Below are 22,615 nucleotides of genomic sequence, written 5' to 3' on the forward strand. Positions count from 1 at the left end.
CCTGTTTAAAAACTAGTGAGTTAGCACTAGGAGATCGGCCTGCTTTCTCACTTGCACAGTGATTTTGCTTGGTTCCTGTCTTTCTCCACCTAGTAAATAAATGCTTCAGCATTTAGGCTTCTCACTATCTAGCTCCAAAACAGAGCCAAGTTCCCTTCCTCAGGCCAGGTTTCCCCCTCAAAATGCAAAAGTTTCAAAATCTTGTTTCCAGCCATTAGAGACAACCAAAAGAATCCGGTGTTTCCTTTCAACAGTATGTTGAACTATATAAATGAATATACACATAATATACCCACACACACGTGTGTGTGTGTGTGTATGTTCCTTTTTACTGTTTCTTGTTTTTTTATTTAACGTTAACGGTAGAGTACCAAATATACCTTCCTGTCTTCTGCCTAGAACCTCTTGTCAGCAGTACGTGAGTTCACTCCTTCTTTTTAAGATGGTGCAGTGTTAGAGTAATTTATGTGAGCAGTCTCCACTGGGGTTATTTCTAATCTTTTGCTGTTCAGCAGTGCTGCAGAGAATGACATTGTCTACACTTCACCCTGCACATGTGTGAGAATTATCTGTTGGAAAAAATGGGATTTCTGTTTTGAAGGGAATATGCCATGTAATGTTGACAGATGGTGCTAAGTTGTCTTTTGAAGAGTTAATACTTCTTCCAGCAATGGATGAAAGTACCCCTTTTTCTATTCCCTTGCCCCAAGTGTATTTCCAGGCTTTTTTATTTTACAATATGATGGGTAAAGAATATCCCAGTGTAATTTTGATTTCAGTTTGTCTTATTAGGAGTGTCTTATTTGTCTTATTAGGAGTGAGGTTGGACACCTTTTCTTACATTTCAGCTGGTTTTGTTTCTAGACATCGTGCTTCTTGTGGCTTCTAACTGTAATGGGGGGAAGGTGGGCAGTGTTGACTGGAAGTTTTAGGCTTTTCTTTCTAACCAGCTCAGCTATTGTTAAATGAGCTCACTGGGCTGAAACCACCCGTCTGTCGAAACTCCAGGCTCTTGGGTCGCTGTTCACATATGTAACTGGCAGTGGTGGTACATAAAGGTCAGGTACATGTCATAAAAGGAGGCAAGGTGTTCATGCTGCAGACTGGTGAGAACCTAGTGTCATCAAATTATGAGCTACAAGTGTTCCGTTGCTGAAGCAGTCAACAACCCATACTCTCTGAAGGACCTGCCTCAACAGTAAATTTCAGGTCAAAGATTAAGAGTTCTTTAGGCCATTTGAGACATAAATATTGCTTTAAATTTAGAAAATCTGTGAAAGACTTTAAAGCAAGTATTTTGTGCTTCTTAATTTGTAAAATTCAAGTTGCTTTCTGTAAATTGCATGCCTTTTGATGCTGCTTTGTGCATGGTATTTGTGCGACAAATGACCCTCAGCTTCATTCCAAGTATATTCCTCACATCTAAATAGCAGAAAATGTTATCGCCTGAAATATAATTTATACATTAACATTAAAGCAATTATCTATTCATAACTATGACATTTTGGAAGCCCTGGTGGCGTAGTGGTTAAGTGCTACGGCTGCTAACCAAAGGGTCGACAGTTTGAATCCCGCCAGGCACTCCTTGGAAATTCTCTGGGGCAGTTCTACTCTGTCCTGTAGGGTCGCTATGAGTCAGAATCGACTCGACGGCTCTGGGTTTGGTTTTTTGGGGGTTTTTTATGACATTTTACATTTGTTGCAACATGAAAAATCATGACTCCTTTCAGGGAAAATGAGTACCCGGTGCACTGTTACACCTGGGGTTTTGTTCTACGTATGATTTCTATGAACTATATTCTTGCTCATATTCTCGCTCCTTCTCTCATGTCCTCTGCTCTTTCTTGTTTCACTTTTAGCCATCATGTGTTCCGTGAAGCCAGATGGAGTTCCTCAGCTGTGTAGGACAGATGAAATTGGAGAGCTGTGCGTGTGTGCCATTGCTACAGGCACGTCCTATTACGGCCTCTCAGGCATGACCAAGAACACCTTTGAGGTAGGTTGATGGAAAGAGTCTGTCCATGGTCTTCATACAACCATTTCTAGGTGCATAGTAGTAGCCATGAAATAGAAGATTGTAATTTTAAATAAATCATATGCATATTTATTAAAATGGTTGCACTTCCTCCTCCCATATTTTGTAGTTTTCAGTAAATTTGGTTAATCTCCATTGCTTTGACTTTGTAATCAGTGTCAAAAAAGAATAACTGCAGTTTACTAAAAATGGACCTTTTTAATTTATTATTATTTTCACTTCTACCTGTTTAGTAAAAGTATGCCTTTTCATGAACTATTCTGTTGAGTGCTGTGTGAACACTGAGTGGTTTGTAAATCTGAGGGCAGAAACCATGTATGTACTCAGAGTTCCCAGCAGGGATATTCAGCATGGGTACTAAGTACCTGACTGATAGATGAATAAAGGAACACACTCATGCTGTCCCAGACCCATAAGGACCTTCAGCTAGATGACACTTGGCCAGACCTGAGCCCAGTGAGTAACTTGAACACACATATACATTAAATAATTATCCAAACAGTATGAGCAAGTATATGTGTGCGCGTGCTCCTATGATGGAGACTAAACAAAGACATTAAGGGAGTTGTGTTCACAGGGCCAAACTTCAGTGTATTTCTCAAAAATTTTACCACGTGATACCTGACAGTAGTAACAACACAATATTTGATTAAGTTATGCGTAAGAAAATACAAATTTCTTGGGGATAAAATTTTAATATGTTTAGTAACTTTGAATGTGATTGAACAGATATGTTAGGGTGCCTTATTCATGGCAGCCTTTGGAATGTGGGATTTGCCAGCTTTGTGAATACATATTCAAATTTCTAAAATAACCCTTATACGAGAGCTAAACGTAAGGCTAAATAAAAATCACAGCTCCTGTTCTGTCTGTTCTATGCTGGTTTATCTGGAGGAAAACAGGTTTAGAGTTTGCACTCATTTGATTTGTTTCTTTTACATTTTTATGTTTTTCTTTTCAGTGTAGTTCCAATAAGAAAAAAATAACAAATAATGTTTTAATAAATAGGGATCAGTCATTTTACAACTCACATGCTATTTAAAATGTGCACTGATTCTCCATTTATCGCTTTTGTGCGATAAACAAAAGAATGAATTAGCATTTATTAGTATATCGTAATGATTTCTGGGGTATTGTAAGAATGAAACACGTGTAAGGTGCCCATATAATTATAAGAGGTGTAGGAACAAATGACTATTAGCTGAAGGAGTGGGGTGGGATGGGGAATTACTCTTTTTAACTGTTTATGAAGCTTTTCGGCAAATAGAATTTGCCTTGGCCTGTTTCTGTAGAAGTATTACTGAAGATAATGAGACAGAGTTAAAGAAAAGCAGATTTCAGTTCACATTTTTTTTATAAGGAGGAGTGGTACAAGATTTAAATGATTAGATGAACTTTGTATATTTTTTATACGATCCTTAAATAAATACTAACAAACAGAATTATGGGGGAGAAAGATTCTGGTGTTAGTAATTCAGTGCCTTAAGTCTTTATAAATTTTGCATTTAGAACATAGATGTTTATATCAGAGCTGCCCGTAGCATGAAGGATGGGTTTTCCTTTATTAAAATCATTTATCTGTTGACTCAAGGCCCCCACTTTTTCAGAAATCTGGAAGATCACCTCACTATATTGCCTGATAGACTAAGCGTAACTGTCCTTGCATGCTGACCAGAGTCTTCTAAATGAGAGCTTAATTTACCAAGCAAAAAAGTAACAGGGCTTGGAACCAGGAGACTCAGGTCTTCCCGCTCTTTCTGCCACTGATTCTATGAACGATCTCTGGCAGGTCTCCTACTCAGTCTCTACTTCCTCATTTGTAAAATGGATTAAATGCCCTTCAAAGGTATTCTATCTATCTAAGTTTATTTACCTCATTTTTCTGTACAAAAGAATAATAGCAGCTTACAACAGAAGACACATACAATGAAGTTGTAAATATTAAAAGCAGCAGAGTAATAGAATCAAGAAAAAGAATAAATTATTAACCATTTTATACTGACCTTTCTGGCAGCCAGATAAAAAGGAAAGCACAAAGTAGAATAGTCTCATTATCAAGAGAAATAGAAAGCATATTAAGTCATCCATGCCCAAAAAATTTTCTTAGCGTCGAATTCTGAAAGACAGTCTATTAAGCAGTTCTTATACAGGTAGTCCCCAACTTATGACGTATTTGAGTTATGACTAACCACACTTAGGACAGTTTTGTCATTGTTGTTGTTACTGTTGTTTTACATCTTGTTGTTGTTTTACGTCTTTGTCTTTACATCAACCCTGCATACAGTGTTGTAGCAGGTAATGTGCTGATGTTAGCATTCTCCAGTGTTGACTCACAGATGTTCAGTGTTGTGATTTACTGATCAGAACGCTACCTACTAGCAGGCTATGGCCTGGTCTACAGTGAAACCTGTGTCAGTGTCAGTGCAGGGAGTCATGACAGGTAGAGATTTGGGCAGTGTTCAACTCTAATGACACATGGCAGTTGAACTGTGCATGTGCCCAACAGCCATTATGACTCTGACTTCGTTGTTATGACACTTCCGCCAACAAGTAAAAATGGGATTTATAAAGATACTGATAATAAAAGGCAATAATAATGATAAGAAAAAAAAGAGGTGTTCAACTTCTGTCAGAACCAGCTTACCACAGAGTCATTGGAACGGAACCCTTTCATAAATCGGGGACCACCTGTATAGAGAATGACAGAGTATTAAATCTGTTCGAAATAACATGTGGTATTCTTAAAGCCTTCACGAAAAAAAGGAAGAGAATTCCATCAAAGGACAATTGAAGGAAAATGGTTCCATAAGGGAACAAATGAGTTTGGTTCTAATATATATATTGATAGACTATTTAGACGAGCCTTGGTGGTGCAGATGGCTAGGCACTCAGTTGCTACCCCAAAGGCTGGTAGTTTGAACCCACCTAGCCACAACCCAGCAGAAAGATCTGGTGATTTGTTCCCATAAAGATTACAACCTAGGAAACCCTGTGGGGCAGTTCAGCTCTGTTATATGGGGTCAGTATGAGTCAAAATCAACTCAACAGTGCCTGATAACAATGCCATAGTGGATTAGCTTCATCCAGGGGTGGAATGTAGAATGGTTAATGGTGGTTACTAAAATAGAATTCTCAAGGTAGTGCTCTTGGGTCAAAGCAAAGATAGACTGTCTCTGCTTGGAGGTAGACAGATCTTAAGAAACATTAGAATTTTCCTCAATTCTGGATCTGCTCCAGCATAAGAATAACTGACCATTTTATAATATTACGTCATAAAACATGACAAAAACAAATTCTACCAGGTCTGGTATCATGGCTGTAGAAAAAGCTTGGTAGTAGTCTTGGTAGATTATTTCATTCTGAAAACCCTGGTTTTTAGGTACAGACATCAGAATGAGTTTGCAATACAAGTTACCTATAGAAAACGGAATTGTTTTCATAATATTTTAATATAGGATAATTTGATTTGGGGGGATGTCTGCCAAAAGTATTAGTTCTAGTGTAGTTCTTGAACATTCATTTTGCAGTGGCTTAAAATCTATTAATGACATTCCTACTTTATGATAAAATCATGTTAGCATTCAGGTAGAAACCTATCCTCTTGCTTCATATTGTAGAGAATTGCATTTAGTTCATCCAAAAGTAATGCCAAATTACAAAAGGTAAGTTAAAATTAAAAATAGCAGTTTGAAAACATGGCCTTCCTTATCCTGGTATTCGTAACAGGGTATTAGCTGGAGAGCAGCTGTGCCTTTGAAAGGTGCTGTTAGACATGCAAAGCACAATCCATCTGCAGGTGATGAGAGGAAAGCCAGGAGGGCGCTCAGTTGCTGCTGGGGTTGGTGATGCTGCCGTCAAGCTTTAAGGGCATGTCCCACCAGTGACTGGGACTGTGGTCATGAGGGAGCAAGTACTGTGGTTTTCCTACTGAGGGGAATTTTACTTTGAATCAAGCGTTCAATAGTTCTGACACCAAAAGATCTTCACCAGAGCCAAATAATTTTCTACAGAATTTTTTGATGCACCTGCCTTAGACTAATTTCTTGAAATTTGGTTTGGAGAAAACTTCATGTGATTTGGAGTTTGTAGTGAAACCATTCTTCCCAGCTAAGAGCATTATGATTACATATTCTAAAAACAAGACATTTCACCAGGAACTTTCTCCTTTTGGAAATGTTTGTCAGGTGAGTTACGATAGGAGGAGTTACTGAACTCCAGCCTAAGTGCCTCACATTTAAAGCAATTCTTCTGCAGGTATCAGTCTGAACAGGTAGGAATCTTTACTTACCCAACTTTAAAAAATAAAAAGACAAGACCACACTCTGTTATTTTATAAATTATTAGAACCAACAGACAGTAGGCCAACTCATTTCTGAAGGTTTTCAGACAGCTAAGTAGGGATGCTGTAGAGGAGGGTTTTTTTTTGTTGTTGTTGTTGGATGGAACTGTGAGCTAGAGGCCTTTTTAACATCAGTCTCTTATTCTCTGATATTATTGAAGAGTGTGTCATACTACCAGCTCATGTAAGGTGTGGAAACACTAAATGTGTTTTTGTTTGTTCGTTTTTAAGACAAGACAGTCAGTCCTTGGGAGGCAAAAAGGTGTATATTAAATAATTTTTTTTTTCTGGAGTTCTTCTCTCTTGTTCTTATGAACTAATCTTTTAAATAATTTTATTTGGCAGAAGTCAAATACTGTGTTTTCTGACTAATACCCTTGTAGGTCACCAGTAAGATGAGAGGAAGGGCTGTCCTCACTTAAAGGCTTATATGTTTTCCTCCTAGGTATTTCCTATGACAAGTTCAGGGGCTCCGATTAGTGAATACCCTTTCATAAGAACAGGCTTGCTGGGATTTGTTGGTCCTGGAGGACTTGTCTTTGTGGTGGGTAAAATGGATGGTTTGATGGTGGTCAGTGGACGAAGACACAATGCTGATGACATTGTGGCAACAGCGTTGGCAGTGGAACCAATGAAATTTGTCTACAGAGGAAGGTCAGTCTCATTTGTCTTTTAAGTATGCGTTTTTTTAATAGATGATGCTTTTTTAATATAATTATGAAGAATTTAAACTTGAATTAATTCCTCAAACTTATGTGACTCAGTTTCCCCTTATGTAAAATGAAGCTGTTAGATTCAATAATGTTTGGGATTCTTTTTCATTCTAAATATACATAATTTTATAGAAATTTCTTGAGCCCCATAAGTATGTTATTGTTAATGTCCCCTCTGAATTAAATTTAAAAAGCAATTGCATTTTTTAATTAATAACTGCAATAAAGAAAAAAAGGCCAGATATTCATTTTCGTGGAGACTAGAAGACCCAAAGGTTGAGCTGTAGACCTACACAGAAAAAAATGATGCTCAGTTACTTACTGGCTCTCCGTGGCGCTCTTCTCCCTGTTGGTATTCCTATCTTGTCTGTCGCATAAAGCTCAGTAAACATTAGTTAAATTACTACAACTCCTGAGTTTTTTGCTCATTGGATGGAAGTTATAAACTGAGTAAGAATCTTAAGTTTGTCAAGCTAATGAGAATAGGGGAAAGTAAACACTTAGACATAACATTGCCACTTTGAATCATTTTTAAAACTACAGCCTATTTGTGAAAAGGGGCATAATGAAGTCATCAAGTTGTCACAATTCTGTGCTTACCCTAAAAACCAGACATATTTACAAAAAACCTTTAGTTCTCAAACAGAAAAATTCGACTGATACGGAAAGAATTCCTTCAGAGGTGCAAACTCAAGATGTGAACTCTACGGTTTTCTAATATTCAGCAGTTCTGATATTTATATACTGACTCCTCCTTTCTGTACCAAGGGTATAAAACTTGTCACCAAAACTTATGGGCTACTGTAGGCAGCCTCAGCGTAAAATATGGGTGATTTTGCCTCGGCAGCATCTTTAGGCTTCCCCTTCCCCACCACCTCCCCAAAGATATTCTTATTACATTAATAAGTTTTTTTTTTTTTTTTAATTTTTATTGTGCTTTAAGTGAAAGTTTACAAATCAAGTCAGTCTCTCAAGTGTGTGGGAGTTTGAAATTGCAGTTTGCCTTTTTGAAGTGGTGGTTAGAGCTGTGATCATCTGAGCTATGCACTGAATAGTGGTTATGAGAATTCTGTATTGAAGAAACACATCTCTGTGAGCACCATCTGCAGGGTGTGCTCACTTGGTGCTCTCCTCGTCTGTTCCTGCAGAATAGCTGTGTTCTCGGTGACTGTCCTTCATGACGAGAGGATAGTCATTGTTGCAGAGCAGAGACCAGACTCCACGGAGGAGGACAGCTTTCAGTGGATGAGCAGAGTTCTACAGGTGATCTTCTTCTGCCTCTGAAGCTTTTCTTCCTCTTTCTTATTTTCACCTTCCCTCTTTCATCTGCTAAGGTTATTGCCTGACCTTTATCAGCTGTGTTTTGTCCAGATGGTATTCCTTTTATTTTCACTCCATCTGATCAGAAATTACATCAAGTGGGAGACTTTTATTTTTCATTCCAGGAAACTAGCTAATAGATCAAGGTTGGGGATCTGAAGTTTGCAACACTAGTTCCTACCATTCATATTGGAAAAGTCACAAGCAAAGGTTTTTTTGTTAGGATGTTGTGAATGTATTCTCTTTTCTCCAAAATTTCTTTTTTATTGTTTGTGGTATTCCACAAGTCCTAGGTAAATTATTCAGTTTTACGTTTTTACTATTGACCTCACTTTAAGTAAGACAGTGCATTCTCTTACCTTGATATTTTTACACTGGGAACACCGTGGGTGCTGCACGTATTTTTCCATGCTGTAGACAATACTTTGTACCATATAAGCATTTAGTGAATGCTTGTTTATAATATCTATTATAACATGATTATATATTTTTTAATTTTCTAGGCAATTGATAGTATACATCAAGTTGGAGTTTATTGCCTGGCCTTGGTTCCAGCAAACACCCTTCCCAAAACCCCCCTTGGTGGAATACATTTGTCAGAAACGAAGCAGCTTTTCCTGGAAGGTTCACTCCACCCCTGCAATGTCTTGATGTGTCCACATACGTGTGTCACAAACTTACCTAAACCTAGACAAAAGCAGCCAGGTATGTTTTAACGCCCTGGTAAGTCTGTGTACAGTCTTGAATTGACCATCTAGAATTACAGTTCATCAGCATCGCATTGTTAAGACTGTCAGCAGTTCTCGGCCTTTTTCTGCCTCCGTGCTATTCACGTGATCTACGTACCACACATAAGTAAAGCTACTCATTACAAACCATGTTTTTCTACCCAAGGAGATAAAGTCCATTCAGGGCAAGGAGTATGGTGAACATTTGAGTTGAAAGAGTTGTTAGTTTCTTGAGCCTCAGTCTTCTCACTGTGATATCAAACACTTGACTCAGAGTTAAGCCATCTAGATTCAATTTTTATACAGTTGCTAACTGTGTGACCTTTGGCAAGGAACAAAACCTCTCAGTGTCATAGCTTCCTTACATACAAAATGAGAATAATCCTCACTTGCATATTTCATGTGGCTGTCATAGGAATCAATGCAGATAACGTATGTGAAAGCCCTTTGAAGTATATGACGAATTGTACAAATGGAAGATAATGTTGTTTTTGAAGTTGTTGTATAGTAAACGTTTGCCTAGTGCCTCATTGTTTAGGGCGCACATTATTTCTGTTTTCTGACTTGACTCTCATGGCAACTATATCAAGCATGCTCTTTAAGGTTAGGCCAAATATCAGTGAAAGGGAAATTATAGCAAGAATATACTGGATCATGAGGAAGGAACTGTTCAGTATAGTAAAGGAGGGGCCCAGGGCCTTCAGCACTGAAATGTACAAAAGATTTCATAATACCCAGGACAGAAGCTCAGGCTGGGATGATAATGATGATGGCATTAGGCATGCTACAGGCTAGCCAGTGTTCTAAGCACTTTATATGTATTAATTTGTTTAATCCTCCTGACAGCCCTGTGATATAGGATAGTACTAATGACATAAGATCCCCATTTTACAAATAAGGAGAGTGAGCCACAGGGAGGTTAAGTCATTTATTTAAGGTGATACTGCCAGAATGTGCTAGAAACAGAATTGTGGCCCAGGATGTCGGGCTCCTTAAGTGGTAAGTCTGTGCCCTTAACCTCAACTATGTTGATCTTACCCCAAACTCTAGTTTCTTAAACTGGATCAGTTTGCTACCATTTCATAAAGAATGACATTATTGGGCAGAATTTTATACCAGACCCTGAGGTGGTTGGCATTTTGTATCCTGGGCTCACAGGTGAGTGGCACACGCCTCACAGTAAACATATTAACCAATCTGAAAAAATCCAGTTTGGCCACTCTGTGGTTGTGGCAGGCTCTGAGGTTTCATAGATTCCGCCTGAAGCCTCCCCAGTAAGCAGCCTTGTAGATGAAATAGTAAAGGTAAGGAAGCTGATGCTTAGAGAAGTGTGATCATCCCAAGTATGCATAGCTTCTCAATCGCAGGGAGAAAACTTGAATTCAAACCTTCTGACTCTAAACCCTTTGCTTTTTACCTCTATACAACTCAAAACCCTTTGCCATCAAGTCAATTCCTACTCATAGTGACCCTACAGGACAGAGCAGAACTGCCCCATGGAGTTTCCAAGGAGTGCCTGGTGGATTCGAACTGCCAACCTTTTGATTAGCAGACATAGTTCCTAACCACTACACCACCAGGGTTTCCACCTCTATACAACTCAAAGATTTTTTTCCACGGTAGTCAGAATGTAATTTATACATAAGAGTATATATTTTTTTCACTCTTAAAGAATGCAGAAAGTCATCATGTTTCGACTTCCTAGGCAAATTAGATTTACATGTATCACTGCTTTTTCATTTCTGAGCTATTTCTGTTTTAAAAAATTATTTTCCTATACTCTAGATGTTCTTAGCTAGTATCCTTCTTGCGTTTCTTTTCTCCTCTCACCTTTATTTTATCCTCTCAATCCCTGGTTTGTGTGATTGCTGTAGTTCGATGTAGAGTGGGAGAGAAGGATCCACTTCTGTCAACTGTGTGGGTACAGTGGCGTTAGTGAGCCACTGAAAAACGCAGAGCATAACACTGCAGTGAGCATAACGAAAAGATGAAAAATCACCTCTTTGTCCATATTATCTGAGAACGTAAACCACATTGGGAATGATATAACTACAATTGCTCTATCTAGTCATGTTCGTTTCTGCAATACTACAGTTTGTAGTAGTGTGGGGACTCACCACGGTATCCTGAGTATAAAGTGGGAAGTGACTGGATCAGGCAGCAGCTCCTCTCCTCTACTTGTATCAATCCATGATCACAGACGCTCTTGACCCAGGGACCCAGGCAGCCAGCCAGTGGTTCCCAGTACAAAGGCATGAATGCGAATTCCTGACAGTTCAGTAGTTTGTGTAGGCAGGATCCAGGACAGAGTGTTTATGATATGTAGAATGATTTGCAGATCTGTGATATGGTTTCATAGCTTCAGGGCTCAGTTAAACTGTCAAATGTCAAGACACCCAATGAAAGAGAACTGTAATAAAATGAGAGAGCAAATGCCACTCATTATGCTCCGAAGATCTGAGCTGGCAGGGGGCCTGAACAGTCTTCTTTATTAGAGGTTGAGTGCTGAAAGGATTGCCCTGGAGGGTTGGTACCTTGCTGCTCTAATACAATAATAAGTGAAGTTTTATGTGATTTTGGTAACTTTAAAGAACAACAAAATTAAAAAAAAAAAAAGAAGTCCTATCTGTAAGATAGTTGATGTTCCGTCTGTTTTCATTAAATGCTGAGAAGTCATGCAATTCTATCTCTTCATAAAACTGTTTTTCAATAAATATTAAATGACAGCTGTGGTGAAATAGAAAAAGACTTATGTGAAGTATGAGTAACCAAACCAAACCTGTTGCTGTTGAGTCAATTCTGACTCATAGCGACCCTGTGGGACAGAGTAGGACGGCCCCAGAGGGTCTCCAAGGAGTGGCTGATAGGTTTGAATACCAGCCTTCTAGTTGGCAGCGGAGCTCTTATCCACTGTGCCACCAGGTCTCCTGGGGTACCAGTAGATGTTCTTAATTGTGCTGATAACCTGGAATGTAACATTAGACAAATCACATTTTCTCTAGGCCTCGGTTTCCACAGATGTAAATGAAGGAATTGTACTGGATGATTTCTAAGGCCCCTTTGGAATAAACATTTATGACTGTAAACGACTATCCATTATTGGCAGCCAACACAAACGTTTTTTTGAGGCCATTTATGTGTAACTGTGTTGTTAAATGCTTGAAACAGACCCTCTAAAATTTAAATATTTTATAGAAAACCTAGCTGAATTTTTACTTGGTAAATTAGTATTCATTTAGCTAGCAACAGAGCGTACTATGAGAATATCTTACTTGAGCACAAAAATGTTGAACCCATTAGTTGGGCTGGTAACAATATTGTCAATATTATAAAAATAGGCACAACTTCACAGCTTTAAAATTCCCTGGAGTATATTTTATCAGAATAGCTGGAGAAGAATCCCACCAGGCCAGCATGAGGATTAGGCCTCGGAGACCTCCAGTGCCACAGAGAGGAGAAATGTTACCCCTAGTTCAGGATTATGTATCTTGCTGCTGCCTTTTAGGTAAAATTTCTGTCTGTGTCCCCTGCATCAATTTGTCGAGAATGGTATGGTGGGAGTTCAGTAATGCTAGTGATAAATTTGCTGACTTAAGGGTTTATAAATCTATAAGGGGAGTGTAGGACAAGAAAGAATGAATGTGAACTCCAAATACCTGTGTTTTGGGGTCTGTCTCCATTTTATGTTTTTCACATTGTAAGAGAGGTGATAACCCCGTGGGAGTGTTTCATACACGCCCACCTCACTGCACCTAGGGAGAGAAATCATCAGGTCTTGGTTAAGGACAGATTTTAAAAATGAGGTACAGCAAGAAAGTGTCCTGTTTCCTAGCAACAGTTGGAAAAAACAAGTTCATAAGCCTAGGTGAAGTTCAAGGCACCCAAGGTCTCAAAGGTTGCATTCAGATAACATAAGCAGAAGTAAATGTTTAGTAAAGGAAGACTTGACCCAAGGATGGAGAGGCACAAGATGAGGGACTGTGAAAGCCTGGTGTCCCCAAAATACTGCTTTCCCTACCCTAGTATGAATTCTTTTTTTTTTTTTAATTGTGCTTTAGGTAAAAGTTTACAGTTCAAGTTAATTTTTCATACGGAAACTTATACACATAGTTGTTAGGTGACATTAGTTGCAGTCCCCACAATGTAACAGCACACTCTCCCTTTCCACCCCAGGTTTCTTGTGTCCATTCAACTAGTTCTGTCAGTTCCTGCTTTCTCATCCTGTCTCTGAACAGGAGCTGCCCATTTGGTCTCATGTATCTGCTTGAACTAAGGAGCACACTCTCCACGAGTATTATTTTATGTTTTATAGTCCAGTCTAATCTTTGTCTGAAGAGTGGACTTCAGGAATGGTTTTAGTCCTGGGTTATTAGAGTGTCCGGGGGCCGTGGCTTCGGGGGTTCCTCCAGTCTTGGTCAGACCAGTAAGTCTGATGTTTTTACATGTATCTGAGCTCTGCTCTGTGCTTTTCTCCACCTCTGTCAGGGACTGTCTGTTGTGTTCCCAGTTGGGGCAGTCATTGATGATGATAGCCAGGCACCAACTAGTTCTTCTGGTCTCAGGCTGATAGAGTCTTTGGTTTTATGTGGCCCTTTTATCTCCTGGGCTAATATTTTCCTTGTGTCTTTGGTATTCTTCATTCTCCTTTGTTCCAAGAAGGATGGGATGGCTGCTCGCAAGCGTTTAAGACCCCAGATGCCGCTCATCAAAGTGGGATGCGGAACATTTTTTTCATAAACTTTGCTATGCTAATTGACCAAGATGTCCCCCAAAACCTAGTTTGAATTCTTAAAGATATTATTGATAAGCCTTCGAAGAAATTTAGGCTAATTTCTAAGTTGGCTCCTTAAAACAAGCATTTTCCCCAGCCAGGCCTAAATCACCAAGGAGAATGTTAAGATATTTTATCAACAGATACTAAAGATAGAAAGGTAATAATTAATAAGCAAAGATGCAGGGTACAAGGGTATTTAATTATCCATGCAAAAGCAGTTAACTCATACGTGCCGTTTCACAGTGGCACCCTTATTCACTTCAGCTTGTATTCTGTTACCAAATTTCCTTTTTGGTCTGTTAAATATGACAGACTATTCCTCTTTCATAGTCGTTTTATTAAGAAGTAAGGAAAGGTAGTTTGCTCACAGCTACCAAACATAAAAAATAAGGATATACATTCAAAGTGATTTAGCTGAGTACATTTAGTATAGTCTCATGATTATACAGAAACCATCATCAGGGTTCAAACTGCCAAAAACCAAAGATACCAAAAAGCCCAGAAATGTGTGTCATTGGCTACCCTAATCCATAGTTTCTGCCCTGTCTCGAAACACCCTGCGTTCCTCCACGTAGCTGTGAGAATTTAAATATTTCATGGCAAACCAAGTTCAGTATGGACAGCAATGTATCTGTAGAGAAGAATGGCTGGTCCTGTTTTCACTTTGACAGCCTACTGAACGTCACTCAGCTACCTTGTACTGTGCATTGTCGTTTCATTGAGTTTATACTTGGAGCCCAGGATGATTGTTAGGGTGGTTGTTGTGGTTAAGTGTACACATTATAAGCCTTGTTCTGTGCTGCCACACTCTTAAACCTGTATCGTAAAAACCTTTGTTTTCTTTTGATATGTGATCAATTTGCTTAACTACAGGCATACAGCTTTTTATGTGTAATCGGTAATGTATCACATGTCCTCATTTATAAACATGTAACTTGACCTTCATCAAAAGTTTAATAAGAATTTGACTTGATCGTTGTCGTCTTCAACTTGTGTTTTAGTGAACCAAGGATTAAATAAAAATTGGTCGCGTTATCTGTGTTATTTTATATAGCAATTCTTTTGGTAATCATCCTTTCACTCTTCCTTTCTTCCTGTCCTTGTCTGTCTCTGTGTCACACACCCACACACACACACACACACGTGTTCTCACATACTCACGTAATGGGATGTTCTCCTGGTACTTCTGTCCTTTTCCTATTAAATGTGTGTATCTTAATGTGTATGTATTTAATGAAAAGAAAGTGTCGGTAATGCTATCTTGAGGGAGCAGGAGGGTACCTAGTGTTTTTTGCAGCCACGTGTTTTGAAAACATTTCTGTGGTTCTTTAAGAAACTTCTTTCTTTCATAGAGGAAAAAAAAAGCTTTCAGAAAAGATTTTATCTGCCTTTCTCTTTCAAAATGTTTCAGCAAACTGAGAAAAGAGATTTGGGGGTCAAGTGAATAACAATGGAGTAAAAAACCACTTTGATTTTACAGTAGCCTTTTGGCCTATTCTTTTACCTTTGCCCTGGGCCTGGCAGATAACCTAAAGCCTTTTCAGTCAGTGGGATATATGGAGAAGTGCTTCCGTGTCCTATCCCTCCAACAGTATTGCTCCCTGAATTTATCTCAGGAAGTATTTATAAACAATGTACAGTGTTACAGTGTTTACTCTCAGTGATGTATAATAATCCCAGGGAACAAGAGCGCATATAATCCAGAAGGCCTTTACATAGCAATGAAACACATTTGTCTTCTGTATTATTGTTTTTTATAATCACTGATGTGAAAATATGTTAGCATCTCCTGAGTTTACACTAACTGAGAAATGAGGGCAATGAGACTTGAAAAATAATAGGGGAATTTGGCATGTGATAAAAATACTGTTTTTATATATAACTCTTAAGGAGCCCTTGTAGCACAAATGGTTGAGTACTCGGCTGCTAACCAGAGGTTGGCCATTTGAACCCACCCAGTGGCTCCATGGGAGAAACACCTGGTGATCTGCTTCTATAACGACTGCAGCCAAGAAAACCCCGTGGGACCGTTCCAGTCTCACACGGGTCGCCACCAGACGGCATCCAACAATAATATACAGCCCTCAGTCAAGGCTTGCCTTTATTACCCATCATCATTCTAGCAATTTCTTTGAAACCCTCTTCTAATAAGATTTATTTAAAGTGAGGTCTCTCAGAGGATTTGCCAAGAATGCACACTTTATCAAGGTGGGAAGCCCTGTTTTAAGGTAGTTAGGTTCACATTTTCGTTTTCATTACTTGTATGCCACTGTTTCCTCCTAGAAATTGGTCCTGCCTCTGTGATGGTGGGCAACCTCGTCTCCGGGAAGAGAATCGCCCAGGCTAGCGGCAGAGACCTTGGTCAAATTGAAGACAATGATCAGGCCCGGAAGGTAAGCAGCTGAGAGAGTAGACCTCAATACCGTGTTCCTCTTCAGCACCATCTAGCTAGAATGCTGCGTTACGGAAGTGGCCATTTTCCCTTAGTTTCCTAATTCTGCCAATTCGCTATATACTATTGATCTCTTGAGCCTTTGTTAATCTTCTCTTCCTACCTAATCTCTTGATCCAGGAAGAGACATCCCTAGTAATTTTGTATGATAAATATGTTTATTCGTGTGTACAATGTTTTAGAAAATGTCACAGAGAAAAGTGGGTGTGGCATATGATAGTCCTACAATTAGCAATTCTAATCCTTGTCCTGTCTTAGGGTTCCCCAGAGCCACTTGTTCCTCGTTATCCCCACCAGCCCTGATTTGAACCAAAAACTGCCTCACAGCTACCTTGGTATGAGGTTTCAGTCCTTGGGCTTTGGAGTACAAGAAAACATCAGTTCAAAACCCAGGTCTCGGAGCTAGACATCTTTAAAGCAGATTTAGGAGCAGTAGGAGAAATCCTCAAACCCTGTTCCACAACACACATCACACAAATTGTCATGTGTGGGTATGGGTCCCCACTGTTACCCTTCATCCTTGAGAACTCTAAGACTGACCAAAACTGGTCCCATTTTCCCACAGCCAAGATACGGTCCTATTCTATATTTAGAGCTATTAGGCAATGTGACAAAAATCAACAATTTAAAATAATACCACTTTGGTAATATATAGTGATAGGTGAATTCAGTGCACTTCCCCACCTACTTGATAAAATGGGTTAAATGTTACACATGGATGTTTCTTGTATCATGACACTAACACTGTATAAGAAATAGGGCTGTCCTTTTTACTCTGTGTTGAATCAATTCAATGCATTCAGTCTGGATAATTTACAATACTGTTTAATGGCATTGGGGATTTACTATTCTAGAAGCATAGCAAATTTAATAGATCCCTTTTTAAAAAAACAGAATAGAGCTGATTCTCCCATTGCAGCCCACAGAATTTAACATTGCACCTTCTGGAAGCTCTGCAAGAAAGACTTTTCTGTATTGGCTGCTCCTGTCAGTCATATCAGAAATGGAGTTCTCCCATCCTGGGGCAGACTTTCAGAAAACTTCCCGTTACCAGGAGCACACCAAGGACCTTAGATTGTGAGTTTGTAAACCAGGCGTAATGAATCCAAACTCCAGGAAAAAATTGTAAGCACTTGCTTATTCTGTTGATTATACTTGTCAAGGATTTTAGTTGGAGGTGTGTCATCCTTTCTCTGTGGTGTTTTGGTGGAGAGGCAAAGCATTTTTAAGCATTTACAAAGCATGCAGGCAGGCTGTGTTGATATAGATACTGAGATTACACCAGCCCAAACTACAGTGGTTTGAACCTAATAAATGTGTTTGTTTTCAGTTCCTGTTTCTCTCAGAAGTTCTGCAGTGGAGAGCTCAGACCACCCCCGACCATGTCCTCTATACGCTGCTCAACTGTAGGGTGAGACGTGCTGAGTCCTATTTTATGATCCTTATTGTATTCCCATGGGATTTTTTTTTTTTTTTTGCTATTTTGACTAATGAAACTTTCTCACTTAAGGATTGAAGGATTCTTTTTTTTTTTTTTTTAATGATTTGTGTATTTATATATACCTAGAACGTAACCCTGGTGGTACAAGGGTTAAGCACTTAGTTGCTAGTTGAAAGGTTGGCAGCTTGAACCTGCCCAGTGGCTCTGTGGGAGAAAAGACTTGGCAATCTTCTCCCATAAAGATTACAACCTAGAAAACCCTATGGGGAAGTTCTACACTGGCGCATGGAGTCATTATGAGTCAAAAATCGACTTGATGGCACCTAACAACAACAACATTCGTGTATCATGTATGTGTGTATTTTAACAACACTGTTTGTAATATCTCCCCAAAAAGTAGAGTGATGAATGATACATACAGCAAGGAACAACTGCAGATCTATGAGATGTTTATGTTTTTATTGTTATTACTGTATTAATATTTTATAAGGAAAAAAGAGAAAACTTTCTCTTTTTTACAAGAGATTATGTATTAATCACAAATCCAGAAATGAAAATTGTTTCTATCTTGTAAGTATGTTTAGAGTTGATGTCCCATATTGCACATAGAGAACCAATCTCATCAAGCGTTGCTGCCTAGCAGTACTTAACGTAAGGCCATAAGTATACTAACAGATAGCACTAACAATAAAAATTAAATACGGAAGTCTTAATATGCGTGTTCACTTTCCTTTTTCTTGTAGAAATGTAGCCAGAAAAGAGGACTAAACTGTAGGGCTCGCTGGAGCGAGATAGTGGCATAGGCAACCGCATTCTCCTGTCTCCCCACAAAAACACCGGGAAAAAAGTAGAAACTGGCAGAATCAGCAGAGGCAGAACTTGGGAAACCAATCAGAGGGTTACAGCAAGTAAAAAACCTGAAAACCCATTACCGTTGAGTCAATTCCAACTCAGTATGACCCTATAGGATGGAGTAGAACTGCCCCACAGGGTTTCCAAGGAGCAGTTGGTGGATTTGAACTGCCAACTTTCTGATTATCAGCAAACTCTTAACCACTACGCCACTAGGGCTCCTCTAGGCGAATGCTAAATCAAGAAAAAGGTGACATATAAATGTTAGCAAAGCTTTGGTTTTCTAGCGCCTGGGCCCACACTCCCAGAGAGAGAGCCTGGCCTCGGGCTCTAGACAGAACTGAGAAGACTGTATTCCCCAGCCATTGGGTGTGTGTTCTAACTGCCTGGGGAAGGCCTGAAAGCTGAAGTGAGGTGCTTATCTTGATTTGGACTATATTGGAGCTTGTGCAGGGCTGAGGGTCAGAAGCCAGCTACCTAAGCCTATGACCGGGTATAGCCATTTAGGGCTAAAGAGTACAATGAAGTAGTAATATAGGCCCCGGAAAGCTAGGAGAGATTGGGGAGTTTTTTTGGATAGCAGAGCTTTCAAAAACATCACCAATACTGGAAAACTGAGACAGCAACACACGTGCCCAGGGCAAGAGAATGCCCAGAAATTAGCTGACAAAACCCTACACTTTCACCTTGAACTGATCTTTGGCTCATCGTAAGCCTAGCTAAGTGTTGAGGGAAAGTCCCGATACAGAACTAATTTGCAATGATAGGGAGAGATTTAATTTTTAAGTTTGTTTTTCCCCCTGGTGTTCAAGTAAATCTCTGTCAAGATGCTAGCTGAACACAAACTAAGAAATGTGTCTTCAGTACACATATCCAAGAAAATAATCTTTGCAGTAGTAGTTAGGGGAAGTCACTAAACAAATGGATGACTATAGTCATCAACATTTTTTGTTATGAACATGGACAGGAAGATGGAATATAAAGATGTCAGTTATTCACAGGAATATATAGATTTAATGCAGTTTCAATCAAAATCAGAACCTTTTTTTTTTTGGTGAACTAGACAAGCTGATTCAAAATTTTAAATGAGAATGTACAAGAAAAGATAAGACACCTATGAAGATGAAACAGAGGATGGGTGGACTCACACCCTACCACGCAGCAGAACTTATTATAAAGTATGGTAATTAGCCACCACCTGTCTGTCATATTGTGTGGCTTGTGTGTTGCTATGATACTGGAATCCATGCCACAGGTATTTCAAATACTGGTAGGGTCACCTGTAGTGAGCAGGTTTTAGCGGAGCTTCCAGACTAAGGTAGACCAGGAAGAAAGGGCTGCCAATCTGCTTTAGAAAATTAGCCAATAAAAACCTTTGGATTACAGTAGAACATTGTCTTACTGCTTGCTTTGGACGGAGGGATCAATCACTGGAGGAGGACATCATGTTTGGTGAAGTGGAGGGCCAGCAAGGGCAAGGAAAACACCTGGTGAGTTGGATTGGCACAGTAGCTGCAACAGTGGACTGAAACATACCAGTGATCGTGAGGATGATGTGGGACTGGGCAACATTTCATTCAGTTAGCAGCTTTTCTTAATTATATCAAACATCATATGAAATGTGAAACACTATACATACAGTTTAAGGTATTTCACAGGCCTCTTTTGGCATGGCAAATGGACTTCATGCTCTGAGTAAAGATTTATCTACTGAAGCTTTGAAACAACTCAGGTAGTTTAGTTTGCTGCAGAGGCTGTGAGACGCTGACGAGCACGGTGAGGGCCTGCACAGCCTGGAATGACAGGAAAAAGCAAGTTTACCCAAGATCAGTAAGAGCTATTACAACTAAATGCAAGTATGTGCTCAGTGCTGTGTTTGGGCAGCAGGGACAGCGCTGGAACTGGATAGGACAGCCCAAATGTTGAGTCCAGGTGGTGATAGAGCTTGGACCCCCCCCCCCCATAAGAGCTTGGATACTCACAAATTCCAGTTTCCAATAGCTTTAAAAGAGACAATAGCAACTAAATAAAAAGAAAAAGCAAACTGGGGAAGAATAAGACTCTGATTTCTAGAGTTACCACAATATTCAAATATCCTGTTTCAACAACACCAACAAAATTATCACAAGACATACAAAAAAAACAGGAAAGGATGGCCCATTTAAAAGAACAAAATAAAGATGACAGAAACCATTCCTATGGAAATCCAGATAATGGACTTACTAGACACAGACTTTAAAACAACAATATTAAATTTGCTCAGAGAATGACAGGAAAGCTCAAAGAACTAAAGGAAATCAGGAAAATGATAAAGGAACAAAACAAGAATATCAATGAAGAGACAGAAATTTTAACAAGAAACCAAAAAGAAATACTGGCAGTAAAAAGTAAAGTAACTGAAATGAAGAATTCACCAAAGGGGCTCAAAAGCAGGTGTGAGCTTGCAGAAGAAAGAATCAGTGAACTGGCAGGTATGACATTTGAGATTATCGAGTCTGAGAGCCAAAGAGAAAAGGATCAAGAAGAGAAATAGATCCTAAGGGATTTGTGGGACACTAAGCAGACCATGAAGCCCCAGTGGTACAGCGGTTAAGAGTTACAGCTGCTAACCAAAAGGTTTGAATCCACCAGCTGCTCCTTGGAAACTCTATGAGGTAGTTCTGCTCTTTCCTATAGGGTCGCTATGAGTCCATCTTCTGTTGCCAGGTCTCTGCTTCTGGGTCTTTCCTGCTGGTCTCTCCTTCCTTGGTAGTGGTGGGCTCTTCCCTTCTGCTCCGGAATTGGCTCTCTTTTAAGGCAAAACTGACCAATCCCTTTCGTAGGCCATAATTACCCTATTACACAGTCCCACCCAAATACCTGGGCGGGAGATGTAAGATCGTGGCTAGAAAGGACACACACAAAAGTAATTAATTACACCACAGGGGAGAAAGAGTATTTGAAGAAGTATCAGCAGAAAACACCCCAAATACACATCCAAGAAGCTCAGTAAATTTCAAGTAGGATAAACTCAAAGAAGCCACACCAAGAGGCATTATAACTATACTCTCAAAAACCAAGGATAAAAAGAGAACCTTGAAAGTAGCAAGAGAGAAGCAAATTGTCACATACAAAAACCAAAACCCAAACCCAGTGCCATCGAGTCAATTCCGACTCATAGCAACCCTATAGGACAGAGTAGAACTGCCCCCATAGAGTTTCCAAGGAGCGCCTGGCGGATTTGAACTGCCGACCCTTTGGTTAGCAGCCGTAGCACTTAACAACTACGCCACCAGGGTTTCCTGTCACATACAAGGGCTCCTCAAAAAGACTAAACATTGATTTCTCCTCAGAAACTACAGAGGCCAGAAGTCAGTGGAATGATGTATTTAAAGTGATAGGGAAAAAAAATGCCAACCAATGATTCTATATTCAGCAAAACTGTCCTTCAAAAACGAGGGCAAAATTAAGACATTCCCAGATAAGCAGAAGCTGAGGAAATTTGTTCCTCTAAGACCTACCCAACAAAATATGCTGCAGGGGATCCTTGTGTTAAAATGCTACAGGGAGTCCTTCCAGTTAAAAATAAAGGAGAAATAAACAGTAATTTGAAGCTTTATGAATTAAAAAAGACCTCTAGTAAAGGTAATTTCGTGAGTAAATATAAAGAACAATTTTATGGTATTTTTGTGTTGTACCTCTACTTGCCATGCCCTATATAATTTAAAAGATAAATGCTTAAGAAATAATTATAAATCTATGCTAATGGGTACACAATATATAAATGTAATTTGTGACAGTAACACAAAGGAGGAATTGTGTAGGAACAGAGTTATTGTATGTTATTGATCTTAAATTAGTACTAATTTAAATTAGGTTGTTAATAATTTACAATGATAAATGTAATCCCCTTGATATCCACAAAGAAAATATCTAAAATATGTATACAAAAGAAAATAAGAAGGAAATTGAAATGGTTCAC

General features: G+C 39.2%; 1 protein-coding gene across 3 annotated transcripts in view; it reads left to right on the plus strand.

The window, feature by feature from the left end:
* DIP2C (disco interacting protein 2 homolog C) overlaps nucleotides 1-22,615 on the plus strand; it is a 655,995-nt gene that overhangs the window by 498,969 nt on the left and 134,411 nt on the right. For all 3 annotated transcript variants that reach the window (XM_049881664.1, XM_049881665.1, XM_049881666.1), the window contains 6 exons: nucleotides 1,860-1,996; nucleotides 6,820-7,028; nucleotides 8,236-8,350; nucleotides 8,911-9,112; nucleotides 16,193-16,302; nucleotides 17,692-17,772. In XM_049881664.1, the coding sequence (XP_049737621.1) occupies nucleotides 1,860-1,996; nucleotides 6,820-7,028; nucleotides 8,236-8,350; nucleotides 8,911-9,112; nucleotides 16,193-16,302; nucleotides 17,692-17,772 (854 nt within the window). The remainder of the gene's footprint in view (nucleotides 1-1,859; nucleotides 1,997-6,819; nucleotides 7,029-8,235; nucleotides 8,351-8,910; nucleotides 9,113-16,192; nucleotides 16,303-17,691; nucleotides 17,773-22,615) is intronic.

The sequence above is a fragment of the Elephas maximus genome, chromosome 4 (genome assembly GCF_024166365.1).
Source record: "Elephas maximus indicus isolate mEleMax1 chromosome 4, mEleMax1 primary haplotype, whole genome shotgun sequence".
Classification (NCBI taxonomy): Eukaryota; Metazoa; Chordata; class Mammalia; order Proboscidea; family Elephantidae; genus Elephas; species Elephas maximus.